Source organism: Doryrhamphus excisus, linkage group LG10, assembly GCF_037039965.1.
Source record: "Doryrhamphus excisus strain RoL-2023G ecotype Guam linkage group LG10, RoL_Dexc_Guam_v1.1, whole genome shotgun sequence".
Classification (NCBI taxonomy): domain Eukaryota; kingdom Metazoa; phylum Chordata; class Actinopteri; order Syngnathiformes; family Syngnathidae; genus Doryrhamphus; species Doryrhamphus excisus.
In genome coordinates this window covers 15,370,001-15,386,733 of record NC_136366.1, presented here as the reverse complement: position 1 = coordinate 15,386,733, position 16,733 = coordinate 15,370,001, and the positions used below count along the sequence as shown (strand labels likewise).

The window sequence follows — 16,733 nt, the reverse complement described above, 5'->3', positions numbered from 1 at the left end:
ATCAATCATTTCGTTAACAACAGTTTGCATGCCCAAATTGACTACCACTGTTGTCCATCACTGCCTTAATCCTCTTGGAGATACCATTTTCCAGAGCTGCAGAGGAATGGTGAAAGTTAAATGTATGTTTCCCCCTCATTGAACCGCAGCTCCCTAGTGCTGGCAGCACTCATGCAGCACTATGATGTGACCACAACCACACAATTATATTTATATCCCTCGCCAGGGCCGCAATACACCATCTGCACCAAACAAGTTTATCTTGGACTGCTTGTCTTTAGCAAACGGCTGGCTTTCTCGTGAACGTTCTTCTGGGACGCCGGCCATCCGAACTGACCTCTCTCTGTCGGTTTACCCAGACGGGCTCTGTTCCAAGAGGAAAAGTGCACGGACACGATGCTATAGCACACTTTTGAGATGTTTCCCCTCGTAGCTTAGTACATCTTTATGTAGAGCAGGGGTCTCAAACTCACGGCCCGCGGGCCAAATGCGTTTGAGGCCCCCACCTTGATACCAAAGTTTAATGTTGAAATGACAGCTTAAAGCTGTGTGCACACAGGACACAATTAACATGATTTTGCCCCCCGCCCATACTGTTACCCTACCCTGTTACCCCGCCCTGTTTTGCTTTGGATTAGCAATGAAGCTAAAGGCTTATGACGCTGGGTACAAATAAATGCAGGAAATGATTTGGAATAAAACGGAAAATACACGTCAAGATAAAGCATCTCATCAAACATGTTGTTAAAGTTACCACGCTGCTCCCAGATGGAACTGAGTATGATGCTAACTTGCTAATTGGGTCAAATTATTAACTTTCATTAATGTTCATGTTAAAGGTTAAATAACTGTTAATACTGTACATTTGAATCTGAAAAAAATAATTTCTCTACCAACTGTATGTGGTTTTTCTTATTTGCTGTTTTATTCTTATTTTACTTATTTATTACTGATTGATTTATTGTCTTTATTTTTAATTTGTTTATTTATTTTTTTAATCTTATTTTGTGTATAGAAAAATAAAAATTAAGATATTTGAGAACAGTGGAATGTTTTATCAGATATTTTGGTGTGGAAAACCGGAACCAAAGTCCTGAAAAAGTGTAGGGTATAGCAGAAGCAAAAGCATTGAAGATAGTTTTTTTATTGATTTTTTTTTTCCAGTTTTTAATAAATGCGTTTTTTTTTTTTGTTTTTTTTTGAAAACCTGATGCGGCCCGGCTTCACCCAGAACCTAGCTCCAGTGACCCCCAAGTAAATTGAGTTTGAGACCCCTGATGTAGAGCAACAATGCTTATTTTAAAATACATGATAGACACAATGTATGACACTTAGACATACAACCATTCACTCCTATAAGGGATTTCGAGTCTTCAACAGAGACTTTTTGGAAGACAGTGGCATGGAAGCATCCAAGACTACGTTTTGCAGACATGCATCGGTCCCGACTGAGCCATGGAGATCTGGTCCCAGTCATGATTATGTGTCTCTCTTGCAACATTTATAATTTCTCCAAAAATCTACTTGAGCTCCATGCAAATGATGGTGTATGCAAATATTCCAAAAAATGCCATCTACTGACATTTAGGACAACCAATGTTGCGACTGTTCGCAACTCACAAAAGCACATGAAAAACATGAAATCTCCACAAGCCAAGCCGCCTGACCTGAAGACAGACACGCTAACCACCGTGCTGGCCCCCTTTTTAATTATTTTAATCAATTAAAAAACACGCTTTTTTTATTTGTATGTTTAAAATTCAAGCAGCATATGTCGTACAATCCGCCGTTACTGGCTATAATATCATTGTACTTTCAACTATAAAACGCTTGATTGAAAATGAAAGGTGTAGTGACGAGAGACATCTGTATGTCTCCGTTACTGAGCAGTTAAATAAAACGATCTAATGTCCCTCAGGGATCAATGAAGCTTCATTCAAAGCTGAAACCTGTGCTGAAAAGGGAGATATAATACATATTCATTATGCTTTCTAACATCTTTTCATTCCACTGACTTTCACAAGGACATACACACCTTTGATAAGCTTTCATTGATTCAAGTCATAAAACGGGTCTCAGGGAAACACATTGGGCAACTCCATGATGGAAGCGAGTATGACATCAAACGCCAACATCTGTGGATGTGAGGTGCAATTGCCATGCATGTTCTAATGGCTTCATATGTTTCATGAGCACTATAGTACCATGAGCAAATAGTACCACCAGTAAATGTGTATACCTTATGTATACCTATGTTTCCCTATAAGGATGATTGGCATTAAGGAGTGTCTTAGAATATTCAGCTGTTCGATGTTCTGATTTGGCTTTGAGTCTGGTTCGAATGCCAACCTCAGTAGTCGAATCATATGAAAATGGAATGTGATGAAGATCGTTCCATTCTGACGACATGGGGGGGGGGGGGGGGCAGCTGCTGAGCATACATTTTTACAAAAAAGGTCTTTGTTTTTGTTATACATAGCCTATTTTCATACAAATTTGCCTACTAATTACAAATGACCTATACTTACTAAGCATGAATAAAAACACCCACTGAGGCAATTCCCATTAGCTACGCTCTAGACCAGGGGTCTCAAACACACGGCCCGCGGGCCAAATGTGGCCCGCAGGACAGTTTGAGGCCCCCCTGCCTTGATATGAAAGTTTAATGTTAGTGCGGCCCGCGCAAGTTTGATATGGATGCTGTATTGTAACATGTACCCAGAAAAAATTATTACGTTTGATTAATGTTCATGTTAAAGATTAAATAACTGTTAATAGTTATCCTCCCTATCCGTGTGGAAGTGGTAAGTTTTGGGCTATTTAAGTTTAAAGGAAATAACTTGAAGGCTACCGTTGAGGTCGCTAGCTCTCTAGTTTGCGAGTTAGCATGTGTCTCAAGACCCTGCAGTTGCGCAATATGTTGTAAATAAAAAGAGTATAAATGTGACTATAGTCGTGTTTTGTCATGTCTACAGGGCTCTAATAATGCTTTGTTCATTTTAATCTGAAAAAAATAATTTGTCTACCCACCAACTATACGTGGTTTCTTAAGTTTTTATTATTATTATTATTATTATTATTATTATTATTATTATTATTATTATTATTATTATTATTATTATTATTATTATTTTTATATTTATTTATTACTGATTGATTGAATATCTTTATTCTTGATTTATTTATTTATTTTTCATCTTATTTTGTGTAGAAAAATAAAAAGTAAGATATTTGAGAACAGTGGAATGTTTTATCAGAGCTTTTCTTGTAGAAAATCTGAACCAAAGCAAAGTTTATTCATTTTTCTGTTTTTAATAAATGCATTTTTATGCAGGTTTTTTTTGAAAACCTGATGCGGCCCAGCCTCGCCCAGACCCTAGCTCCAGTGGCCCCCAGGTAAATTGAGTTTGAGACCCCTGCTCTAGACAAAATACAATAATAATAAAACATAGTATAAATAAAAAAAATGTCTGTGTCTTCCAGCACATGACGTGTGCTCGAGTTCTCAGGTCAAAAATGCTGATGGCAAACCAACATCTTGTTGAGTCTTGAGTCTTAGTAGCGAAATTTTGAGCTAGGTATCCACTCTTCCGCCTGTGCCGAATGACGCCAACGCTAGCGATTAGCGAGGCGTCGTGTTAGTTCTTCGTGTTAGTTGCTACCATAACAATATTGCTGTAGCTTGGTTAATATAGAAATCAATCAGTTTCTTGTGTCAGAATGCACAGAAAAGGATAATAAATCTGTGTTTATGTTTCACACGAGGGTTGTGAATGATGGGTAAAATAATTTTTTATTTTTTTTTGTTAAATGTTTTTTTAATCAATACACTAAAATGTTTTGTCAATTTTTTACAGTTCACGACAAAATGTTTTTATTTCTTCCTTTTGCTTAACACTACACCAACATAGTCCTTGTCACACAGTACGTTTAATATTTTACTGCTCGTGTTTTGTGTGTGCGTGTGAGCTAATTGTGTGTTAATTGCTGAGCTTTGTGTCTTGTTAGCCATTCTTTTTAGATAGTTGTAGCCCTCTTGTGTCGCCCCATTAATTCTTTGTGATCCTGCTGTTTCAACTTTTATGATTCGTCTTTGTCACTGACTTTTGAATGGAGTACTTGTGCCAACTCCGCGCTTTGACTGTTCACCTTCGAGGTTCAACTCCAACTGTGATTGTATTCCTTACATGAGACCAGGACTCAATTTGCTGCTTTTATGACAAAAATCCACTTCCAGCAGTATAAATGAGTTTTCATATCAATAGAGAAAATACAACAATATGCAATTAAAAGGGGAATACAAATCAGTATATCTGGTTTACTTTTAAATGTTGTAAATGTTGTGTATCGTCACACCCCTAGTCATATATATTATTACAGGAAAATAATACAAACGTTTCTCTTTTCACTTTCAAGATCACTAACCTGGTGGCAGTGTTGGTTGGACTCTCTGCCATATGAGTATGAACTCCTCTCTGTTTTACCTGAAAAACAAAGCATATATTTAGCATACAATTACATTTTGAACATTATATATATATATAAAAAATCAGCACCTCTGAATAATGGTGATTTAATATTATATTATAATAAAAAACACTCCATGGGTGAGTGAAATTGGACAAAAAAAACGACTACAAGGAAAAGAAACGCCACAGCTCACAAAGACTTGCTGGAGCTTAAAGTCATCAACATTAATGACAAATCCACAATAATAATGTGGATTATGCCTATGATTGGCCAATATATTCACGATCAGAAACAATCTCAGTCTGGCCTCTCTGACTTGATCTCCAAGGCCTCTAACATGTAATGTCCCTCTGATGTACTCGTTCCTGATCCTATCCATCCTGGTCACTCCCGATGAGAACATATTGAGAATATATTCACTATCTCTCCTCTGGACATGTCCCAACCTTCTCAGTCTGGCCTCTCTGACTTGATGTTCTGATGTACTCGTTCCTGATCCTATCTATCCTGGTCACTCCCGATGAGAACCTCAGCATCCTCATTTCTGTTATCTCCAGTTCTGCTTCCTGTCTTTTCCTCAGTGGCACTGTCTTGTCTTGTCCTGTATTCTGCATCTGTCTCTCTCACATGAACTACCCTCATGTCCTCCTTCACTACATCCATAAACCTCCTCTTTGGTCTTCCTCTAAGCCTCCTACCTGGCAGCATCCTTCTACCAATATATTCACTATCGCTCCTCTGGACATGTCCCAACCATCTCAGTCTGGCCTCTCTGACTTTATCTCCAAGGCCTCTAACATGTAATGTCCCTCTGATGTACTTGTTCCTGATCCTATCCATCCTGGTCACTCCCGATGAGAACCTAAGCATCCTCATTTCTGCTACCTCCAGTTCTGCTTCCTGTCTTTTCCTCAGTGGCACTGTCTTGTCTTGTCCTGTCTTCTGCATCTGTTTCTCTCTCATCAACTACCCTCATGTCCTCCTTCACTACATCCATAAACCTCCTCTTTGGTTTTCCTCTACGCCTCCTACCTGGCAGCATCCTTCTACCAATATATTCACTATCTCTCCTCTGGACATGTCCCAACCATTTCAGTCTGGCCTCTCTGACCTGATGTTCCTATCTATCCTGGTCACTCCCAGTGAAAACCTCAGCATCCTCATCTCTGCTACCTCCAGTTCTGCTTCCTGTCTTTTCCTCAGTGGCACTGTCTCTAGACCAAACAACATGGCTGGTCTCACCACAGTTTTGTATACCTTTCCTTTCATTTTAGCTGAAACTGTGCTATCACACATCACGCCTGACACTTTTCTCACCCGTTCCATCCTGCCTGCACACAAACCCAACATTCTCTATTATCGCAACTACTAGATCATATTTGGAATATTGCGTTTTGTGCAGTAGGTGTGCTAGCTTTGACCTCCATCTGCTAAATAGTAAAGTGACAAGCACCTTTCCCCATGCAGGTCAAATGTGTTTGATTCAAAGCAGCGATGAGAGCTTTTTAAATGCAGGCCAAGTACTGATCAGACGCTACAGGGAGGTGAAGCATCATTGGCAGGTAATCCAGCAACATTTTAATACACAATCTGAGTGTGTGTGTGTGTGTCTGGGCAAACAGTGGCGTCTGATGAATTAGGACTATGCCGAGACCACCGCAGTGTATAGACAAAAAAAGCTAATTTCCGGCACAAGCTTCTGAACAAACGTTCATCCTCTCCTTCGAGCTGTGGGACCACTTTAAGCCTGTTTTTTTTTTTTTTTTTTTTTTTTTTTACCACGCAGACCTTTTTGGATAAAGCCTTAAATCTTCAGACAGTCTAAATATCAAACCACAGCTAGTGTGTAATTACATTCTGTGGTTGGTGCAGCCATACGAGATGAAATGAAGGGGCTTTATAGTGAGCGTGTGTGGAGGAAAATGAAGCGTGTACGTGGTGAAGGGTTTGAATCAGGCGTGTATAGACAGGGCTGAATACACGCCAACATGGTAGTCGATGCAGAAGAGGTTGATAATTACAGGCGTAGAAAGTGGGAATGTGGTCGACAGTGTGTGTACGTACGTGCATGTGTGTTGTTGTGTACGCCGCCGATGCAGGGGCCTCGGCTTCAGCTACGACTGATGCCAGCTGGACCCATTTGGCACATATACAATGACTCCCACACACAAACACACTACAGCATGCGCACATATACAAGATACTGACAATCACTGACACACAGACACACACATGTAAATGTGTGCACTGCACAGCGTACACACACTAAATGTAAATGTAGTAAATGTAAGTTTTTTTTTTCCCTCTCCGAAATATATCCATGCAGGGGAATCACATGCATTTTAAAATACCAATTCAGGACCACACACACACATTTACATGGAATTACACACACCTCCAAACCACAGATTAAAGTAGGAACATTTAAGTACATTCACTATAGTACTTTATGACATTCATTATGTAGATAAACACTGTCATATACACGTTACATACATATATTTATGATATATTGATAAAGTAACAGAAATAGTGCATCTATAAATGAAGTAAGGGTAGTGGCACCTTTAAGACGTTTCTATAATCAAGGTTAAAAGTCATTACTTGATTTTGGACAAACAAGGTCATTTTGATCGCAGTGGTTGGCGTTAAGAATGACATCTGGAGGAATACGAATACACAAATATTTCTGGTTGAACTTGAAAGCCTCCTCGCTTGGAGGAAAAAAAAAAACACTGTTGGAAAACTCACATAGATCCATAAAAGAATAAATACATTATATAAAAACTTTAAAGCATAATTCAGCCACAACACAAGATTCTTCAATTCTATTAACATCACCATCTTTCATTGACAGACTCATCCATCAATAATTGTAAGAACACATAACACAGACCACAAAATACAAACATGCTGTATACTGGGTGATCTGACCTTGAAGATCCTGGAAAAAAAAATATGAACTATGAGGTTCTGGGAAAGTGTTTTCATAGACGCAAGAAATAAAAAGACATATTCTTTCGTTTGTCACTCCTCAATCATTTATGGCATTATCCACTTGGGCCTGGCTGTTGTTTTTTTTTCATCCCCCTTCTCCCCCCCCTTCATTGCCCAATCATCCCGTCCTGTCACCCCTTGTCTCACTGCATGGTATGTTCTATATGTACGGATGGATGTATGTTAGACATTGTTAATATTTTCTCTGACTAGTTTATTGTATTAATACTACTAGTATTAGTAATGATAATGATATTGTTTCATTGTGCATCACATAATCAGTTCACAGTTCCACATGTCCGAAAGGAGTAGGAAGAAGCAAATCTTATTAAATCCTACCCCTCCATCTGGTACTTTTACAATCAGTAACTGTTACATTTGTTCACTTCCTGCTTTCCTAATATAATTTTATTTATTTATTTTTAATGTTTTGTCACTTACCAAAGTACGAGGTGATATGAGCATCCAATGACATAATGTGTACCATAGTAAGTGTCAATATAGTGATATATATAGCACATCATGACTGGTTCAAGACTCTTCATCCTTGTATTTAGCAAACATCAACTGCTTGTATTGTTTCTTGAATTGGCTCATCGTTGTGCATTGTTTGAGGTCCTTACTCAATCCATTCCATAGTTTGATTCCACATACTGAAATGCTATGGCTTTTTAACGTAGTCCTAGCATAGAAGTGTTTCAAATGTACTTCTTCCCTGAGATCATATTTCTCCTCTCTTGTAGAGAAGTATTGGATGACATTTTTAGCTAATTGGTTATTTTTTGTATTAATACTTTAACCAGTTTTTCCCTCCAGTAAAGGCAATTTTAGACAATTTTACTGCTCTTTCAAGGCACAGAGAAGAATATTGTGGCTATATTAAACATGGAACCTACCAAAAGAAAGATTAAACTTTAGTAATCAGTAGAACATAGGTAAGTTTCAGGAAAAAATCGGTTCCCTACTAAAAAAAGAAAAAAATCTAGAAAAATTTGGCATCCCCTTTGCCTTCAGTCGTGCTACTTGCCCCACTTTCACTTTGACACAAATTTGTTGCTTTTGTGCCAGCTCAAATATCTGAACATTTATCCCACAACATCATTAAAATAACAACTTATTGACCTTTTTATGACCTATCATCTATTTGCGTGTGCAAGCGGGTTTATAAAAATGTATAAATAGGTATTTTGTATTGAATTAGTTAACATCTAAAATATCATATTATATTTTGTAGTCATGACTTAAAAAAAAAATTAAACTGACCTAATGGCTAATAAATAACCGGTAGGTATGTTTTAGACAGCTATAGAACACCAATGGCCATTATGTGGCCTGATAACAGCAAACAAAAATCAAAAGTCCAATTTAGAAGCCTAGTTTTGCTAACCATAACTCTTTTCGGTGACATTTTTTCCACCCTGCGGCGAAGCCAAACAAGCTCATTGGCTGTGATGAGGACCCCCAGACAGAACGCCGCTTGTTAGAGTGTGTTGGCTGCAGAGGTACAAAAGGTGGAGGAGGGGAGGTCAGTCCGCTGGGCCGTGTAAGGCCCATAGAGAAGTCGGGAGAGCGAGGAGGACCAAATCCTTGCTAATCCACAATGCCGTGAGACACATAAGTTCCAGTGCAAGTTGAGAGGCACCATGACACTCGAACTAACATCACACTCCTTCTCATTAAGGAGCTTTACTAATGCACCATGTCCTCAACATTGAACTCAAATAAATGGCATAGAATTATCATTGTTTTGGAAATTAAGTTGTATGTAAATGTATTGTGGGTTTGGTGGGTTTGGTGAAATGAAATATATGACATACAACATTATGAATGATAGAGTTTGTGAAAGTGTTTCAGAGAATTAACTTCAAACTTAAAATACAGAAAATTAACAATAAACTATTTGAACAAAAGGGCGACATTAGAGAAAAATACGTAAAACAGGAGGGCTGACAGGTATAAATAAAATAAAATAAAATAAAATAAAATAAAATAAAATAAAATAAAATAAAATAAAATAAAATAAAATAAAAATAAGAATAACAATAATAAAATTCATCAGTGTGTAAAACTTAAAAACCCACAATTTATGCTTCTTATTTATGCTTGCTAACTATTTAAAATATACAAAAATAATCATTATAATTCATCTATCCATCCATATTAATGATAAATGAATATTAAAAGTGCTTCATTGCATTGGACACTTATTATTTCTCAACAGATATTGAATAAAGTTATTGCATAAGGACCCTCAACATTGAACTCAAATAAATGTCATAGAATTATCATAGTTTTGGAAATGAAGTTGCAATGTAAATGTATTATAGGTTTGGGGAAATGAAATATTCATATATTTCATACGACATTATGAATGATAGAGTTTGTGAAAGTGTTTCAGAGAATTAACTTCAAACTTAAAATACAGAAAATTAACAATAAACTTTTTGAACAAAAGGGCGACATAAGAGAAAAATACGTAAAACAGGAGGGCTGACAGGTATGGATAAAAATAAAATAAAATAAAATAAAATAAAATAAAATAAAATAAAATAAAATAAAATAAAATAAAATAAAATAAAATAAAATAAAATAAAATAAAATAAAATAAAATAAAATACATCAGTGTGTAAAACTTAAAAACCCACAATTTATGCTTCTTATTTATGCTTGCTAACTATTTAAAATATACAAAAATAATAATTATAATTCATCTATCTATCCATATTAATGGTAAATGAATATTAAAAGTGCTTTATTGCATTGGACACTTATTATTTCTCATCAGATATTGAATAAAGTTATTGCATAAGGACGGTGTCAGCATCAATGTCTAGACTCTTTCTTTTCCGAGCTTGAGAGATACGTCAAGTCTTTGTTGGTGTGAAAGGAATCGTTTAGAAGACATGATCTCCTTTGACATGCATATAATGAGTTGATTTGAATAAACAATATGACTAATAGTGCGATTTGACGAGGATGGCGAGATGATGGTAAGAACAAAAAAGAGAGTATAGAAGAGGAAGGGGGAAGGAAGATGGATAGAAGAAGGGTTTAACTCCCTCTTCCTGTGTGCGTGTGCATGTGTGTGTGTGTGTGTTATGAGGGGGATGGTTTGTCTGCGCAGACATGAATCATTCTGAGCGATTCAAGCGTTTCCATGACATCGCTGGGCACCGGTCCAGAAGTTTCCACAAAGTCTAAAAGGTAGTGACACACACATTCACAGACACGTATTCTCACGCACATCTCACACACAAACACACCCCTGAAACGATCTTTTACATTTCTTTTTCCTCCCCTCACACAAAGCTTAACACTTCTTTGGAATCAACGTTCATTTAACAGACGACGGCCGATGAGTAACCGTCGTCTAACAGACATCACCCCCATCCCCGACAATCCCAGCAGGCATTTATTTCTTGGCATTGGAGCGAGTGAATACATCAAACAACAGATGAACGTATACGAGCGTCAAGGACGACTCAAGAGACACAGCATCCAGCTCACATCTGTCCACTTCCACCATCACACACTTTCATGTCACTTAGCATTCACATTTTTATTATTTCAAGTTCATATCATTTGCTTTATTTGATATTACATTAAAAGTTCTTGCAAAAAAAAAAGTTTTTAGTTTCGGTTTTAGTTTGTAAAATAAAATGCTTTATTATCTAATGCAAGTGTAATCCTCCAAACGCTTCATTATCAGGGTTTCCCAACTACCATTATTTTAGGAGGGGTAGGGCACCCCCCGCAATGGTGCCCACAACAGGACTCACCAGCATGAAAGAATAAAATGGCACCTCTTCACTTGTCATTCTCTTGTGATGTAATGGTACAGCTGCTACTTTTTTTAAAAAGTGTGTTAATTTGTACTATTTGTTTTCAATGTATTACTCCAAAACATGGGTCAAGTCAAATAGTTAAAAAAAATGTGGTGTTTAATGGTTGAATTAGGTTCTGTAGCTGCGATGACCACAGCTGCTCAGGGGGACGCCAAATGTGATTTTTTTCCAGAATTCCTGGCAGTGCCTCTGTTCAGGATACAGTCATTTTATAGTCATTTTGGGGCCCCGGTTTGTCCAAAAACTGGTTGGGTCGCCTTATTGTCATAAAAAATAAACCATTAACATTAACATTGTTGCAACATATTCTAGAAACAACAGAAGTCCTACAAACAGCAGACATGCTGACCCTTAGACTCCCAGGGGGGACCCCAGCTTGATGGAGCAAAAATATGCACAGCCACCATCAAAATATCCATTTCGAAAACCTCCTCGTGTTAAATTGCCCCTCTGATTTTGGATCAATATTAGCAATGAAAATGACTTGTTATTATTAGATTCGATTCAGCTCCAGCTCTCTTCAATTGTGACACAAAAAAAGTTACATACATCAGTTTCACATTGACATCTCAGCACACAACTATGGTGCATTCAAGGACCTTTTTTAAAAGTGTGTTAATTTATACTTTAGCAGTAAATGCAATTTGTTTTCAATGTATTACTCCAAAACATGGGTCAAGTCAAATAGTTAAAAAAATTTGTTTAATGGTTGAATTAGGTTCTATAGCTGCGATGACCACAGCTGCTCAGGGAGACGCTGAATGTGATTTTTTTCCAGAATTCCTGGCAGTGCCTCTGTTCAGGATACAGTCATTTTATAGTCATTTTGGGGCCCCTGTTTGTCCTTGTCTGATGTAAAATAAAATAAAATCTTACAGTCTTTTGTATTTCCGCCATTTGTCATTGTTGTATTTCTTTTATGGAAAAGATTCTTAAAATAAATAAATACATTCCCATGTACAGCATGTAGCCTTATGCATGCGTATCCAGGATGAGGCATCTAAGAAAACATCTGGAAAGCAGTTTTGAGCTGCTAAGTGAATGTGCGAGGCTGAAATTCCATCAGAATGAAGAGGAAGCATCAGGGCGGGACAAGCCCCTGCACAGCCTGCAGCACGGAGAGGTAGAGGATGTGGCTGCTCTGAAAGACGCCATAGAGGTACTTGCAAAACAAGCTGTACCATCCCGGGTACAGGCAGGGATAACAGTTTAAGAAGCAGTTGGGTACAACGTACATGAAAAGCCACAATCAAATAGCTAGCTGTATATACAGCGTAGCATGTATATAGCTAGTATATACAGTAATAATAGTAATAGTCAAACCTCAAAGCAAATTTTCCCATAGGAAATAATGTAAATCGAAATAGTCTGTTCCAGGTTCCACCTATTTTGCCATTCGTAACATGCAAGCGTAAAAATAAGTTAGCAACTATATAATAAAACATGAAAATGATCGATGGTGTACTGACCGTTAACTTTAATAACATTCTTAGAAAAGCGTATCAAAGCACTTACTATTAACTAACAGCAATTGCAGCTGTCGTACAAGTACAGCTGCAATAATTAATCAATGGTTAATCGATTACCCCAAAGTCAGCTGGGATAGGCTCCAGCATACCACTGTGACCCTAATGAGGATAAGTGGCATAGAAAATGGATGGATAATCGATTACCCAATTAATCGACAACTATTTTGGTCAGCCATTAATTGTTTTTTTCATGTAAATATGTAACTCTCCTATGATTGTACTAAAGTACTACTATTATTTGTTTAAGTGCTGTGTTGTTTGCGAGTCAGCGAGGAGCAAATCACAAGCTATCCGTGCACTCAGTTTGACTCATGGCGTCATCTTTCAAAGAAGACTTTACTTGCAGCACTAAATTCATCACACAGCAACTTCGTACTCATTCATTCATTTTCTATACCGCTTATCCTCACGAGGGTCGCAGATATGCTAGAGTTGTCCACAGGCGAGAGTCAGGGTACACCCTGGACTGGTTGCCAGCCAATCACAGGCCAACTTTGTACTCAAAGGTGCATATATAAATATACAAACATGTCCCAATATGACTTATTTTTTTTTTTTACGTTTTGCATACCCCTGACCGTAGTGAGGACAAGCAGCATAGAAAATTAAAAACGGATGGATATATATATTAAGAGTCAAATGTAGTTGAAACTGAAGCGCCTGAATATCCAGACATATGAGGTAGCAATAGCTAATCAGCAGTACATTGTGGCGGTTGACAAACACAAGAAGGCAGTTGTGATTGATGTACCGACAACAGGAAGGAAGTGGCGTCCGTGGGAGCAGTCTGGGCTGCGACGCCAAAACTGATTGGGTCGCCTTATTGTCATAAATAATAAACCATAAAAATTAACATTGTTGCAACATATTCTAGAAACAACAGAAGTCCTACAAACAGCAGACATGCTGACCCTTGGACTCCCAGGGGGGACCCCAGCTTGATGGAGCAAAAATATGCACAGCCACCATCAAAATATCCATTTTGAAAACCTCCTCGTGTTAAATTGCCCCTCTGATTTTGGATCAACATTAGCAATGAAAATGACTTGTTATTATTAGATTCGATTCAGCTCCAGCTCTCTTCAATTGTGACACAAAAAAAGTTACATACATCAGTTTCACATTGACATCTGAGCATACAACTATGGTGCATTCAAGGACCTTTTTTAAAAGTGTGTTAATTTATACTTTAGCAGTAAATGCAATTTGTTTTCAATGTATTACTCCAAAACATGGGTCAAGTCAAATAGTTAAAAAATGTGTTGTTTAATGGTTGAATTAGGTTCTATAGCTGCGATGACCACAGCTGCTCAGGGGGACGCCGAATGTGATTGTTTTCCAGAATTCCTGGCAGTGCCTCTGTTCAGGATACAATCATTTTATAGTCATTTTGGGGCCCCGGTTTGTCCTTGTCTGATGTAAAATAAAATAAAATTTTACAGTCTTTTGTATTTCCGCCATTTGTCATTGTTGTCTTTCTTTTATGGAGAAGATTCTTAAAATAAATAAATACAAAAAAAGTTACATACATCAGTTTCACATTGACATCTCAGCACACAACTATGGTGCATTCAAGGACCTCCACACAAAGTGTGAAATCTCAACACTTGACCCAAAAAAAAAGATCAATAAACGTGTATTAACTGTGGGTTGGTACATGTATGCTGTAAATTTCCCTGGTATTATCATGTCTTTTCTGTGAAATACATAAAGAAATAAATAAATACATCTATTTTTGGAGATATTTTTTTCTGTTTTAAAGCATGTTTTTCACCAAAAATCCCCAAATTGGCAGGGTATCAAATTCTGAATAATGAATTAACATACTCATGCAATTGTTCATATTACCCATCAATTATTATTATGCAAAAATACACTGAAATAAATAAAAATAGCCATAAACAAAGAACTAAATATTTGTCCAAGTTTGCATAAAGTAAACCTGGCATGAATTCATTCAGGTAAAAAAAAATGTAGGTCATTTTTTTTTTTACCGTTTGAGCTGCCATGACACTTGTCCTCTATTTGTGTGAGAGAGGCCTAAAGAGCCGCCCCTCCCGCAAGCCCTCATTATCTAACCCCCATCCAAGCACACACATCCACCCCTCCTCCATCCATCCCATTCGGACCAACAACAAAAACAATGACCATGTATATAAACCTTTGACAAAAACTCCCAACTTTTGTCATTTCAATTTATATTTGCATTGTGTTTTGTGAATGGAAAAATAATAATAGTAATAATGTATAAATAAAAACGAACTTGATTTCAATGATAATCACATTCATATTGACTTCAGTTGGAAAATAGTTTTGTGAAAGCAAAGCGTACGGAGTGTGTGCACGCACTGATGAATGAACGTGTCGCTGTGTGTTGCTTTTAGACAAAACAGGGCCGCTGAAATGCGGCAGGCACTGCAGATTTTTGTTGGCGGGCTGACAGTGGCGTGCCGGTGCCAAGCCCCGGCGGCGGAAACGACTAAAAGACGCATAAGGCTGGCATTAGAGCCCCAAATCTTCTCTCCCCCTCCACCCTTTACATCCCTCCTTCCTTTTTCTCCTTCTCTATTCTCCATCCATGGCATGGCATTTACTTTGGTTGGGGTCTGACTCCATTTTGGCATCGTTCGTAGCATCCGTGAATTTATCAATCTGTCTTTGGTTCCCTCTGATCAAATGGGAGGAGTTAAAAAAAATAAAAACATGGCACCTGATACTCTGCAGGAGGTTACCAAGACTATTGTATTGATGTGCTTTTTCGATATCACCTTGTTTTGGATCTCGACTTTACCCCCCAGTCTTCCTTTCAATGAGAATTTCAAAGGATTTGAATTTTTCCAGGGTGTCTATTTTTCCCCCCAACAATAACCGCCGCCTTTTGTCTGGAGGATTTTGGGCAGCACTTCCAACCCAAACCTTCGACACAATAGCATCTGGAGTTAACATCCACGAGGCACTAAGCCCGTGTTTCCTCGAAAAACAAATGAAGAAAAACAACATATTCTAATTATGCTCACCAGACAATAAAAATCTGCTGTAAAACATTCAGGATTACCTCGAACTAAACGACTGCTTCTGTGTTCGCCGTCTATTATTGATGAGAATATTTAGCGGGAGAGTCAAAAAGAAAAGGGTTGCTAAATTGTCCTCGTGGTATTGTGTAGCAGACAGATGACGACTGCTAATGTCACGTTGAAAAGGCTCTTAGAGGTGGATTTACCACGTTCGCTCTTGTCTTCGGGCTCACCACGGAAAAGGAAAGCACGCAGGAAGACAAAGAGAGCGGCAGAGAAAAAAGGAAAGGTGTGAAATTTGGAATTAGCGGCACAATATGGAAGTATTAAAGTGCAGCACAATGAGCAGCGGGAGTGACACGGCGGAGGATGGCGGGCAAATAAAGACGCACGGTTGTGACCCGGGAGGTTCTCATGTCATTAACACGACCGGGACCAAAACATCAACATAGCTTGTCAATTGGAATTGTTATATTTGTGTTTCTTCTGATAAAGGGATGTGTTAGGTTGGAAGTTGCCTTTTTTTTTGTCCTACTTTATTTTTGCAGACATAATAAATATGGTTTTATTCCTTTTTATACACATTTTCTTTAATTTCTGCTTAGTTAAAAAAATTATTTTGAATGTGCAGGGATGGTTTTGCATGACATTACAATAAAAAAACAAAAATGTGTCAAATTTTTTTTCCAGTGATCAATGCAAGCTAAATTAACAAAATGTATATAAAGAGTGTTTTTTTATGAGTGCCATACTTATTTTCTATTTTTATGGAATAGAATGGCCATTATTGTCATTATACAAGATGTACTACGAGATTGGAGAGCTTCTCCTTTCAGTGAAGTAGTCAAGTTAAAAAAAGTATACAAAAAGTAAAGTAA

At 37.6% G+C, this 16,733-nt stretch overlaps 1 protein-coding gene across 6 annotated transcripts in view; it reads right to left on the bottom strand.

Moving 5' to 3' along the window:
• tcf4 (transcription factor 4) overlaps window positions 1–16,733 on the bottom strand; it is a 193,028-nt gene that overhangs the window by 87,980 nt on the left and 88,315 nt on the right. For all 6 annotated transcript variants that reach the window (XM_078794196.1, XM_078794197.1, XM_078794199.1 and 3 more), the window contains one exon: window positions 4,426–4,484. In XM_078794196.1, the coding sequence (XP_078650322.1) occupies window positions 4,426–4,484 (59 nt within the window). The remainder of the gene's footprint in view (window positions 1–4,425; window positions 4,485–16,733) is intronic.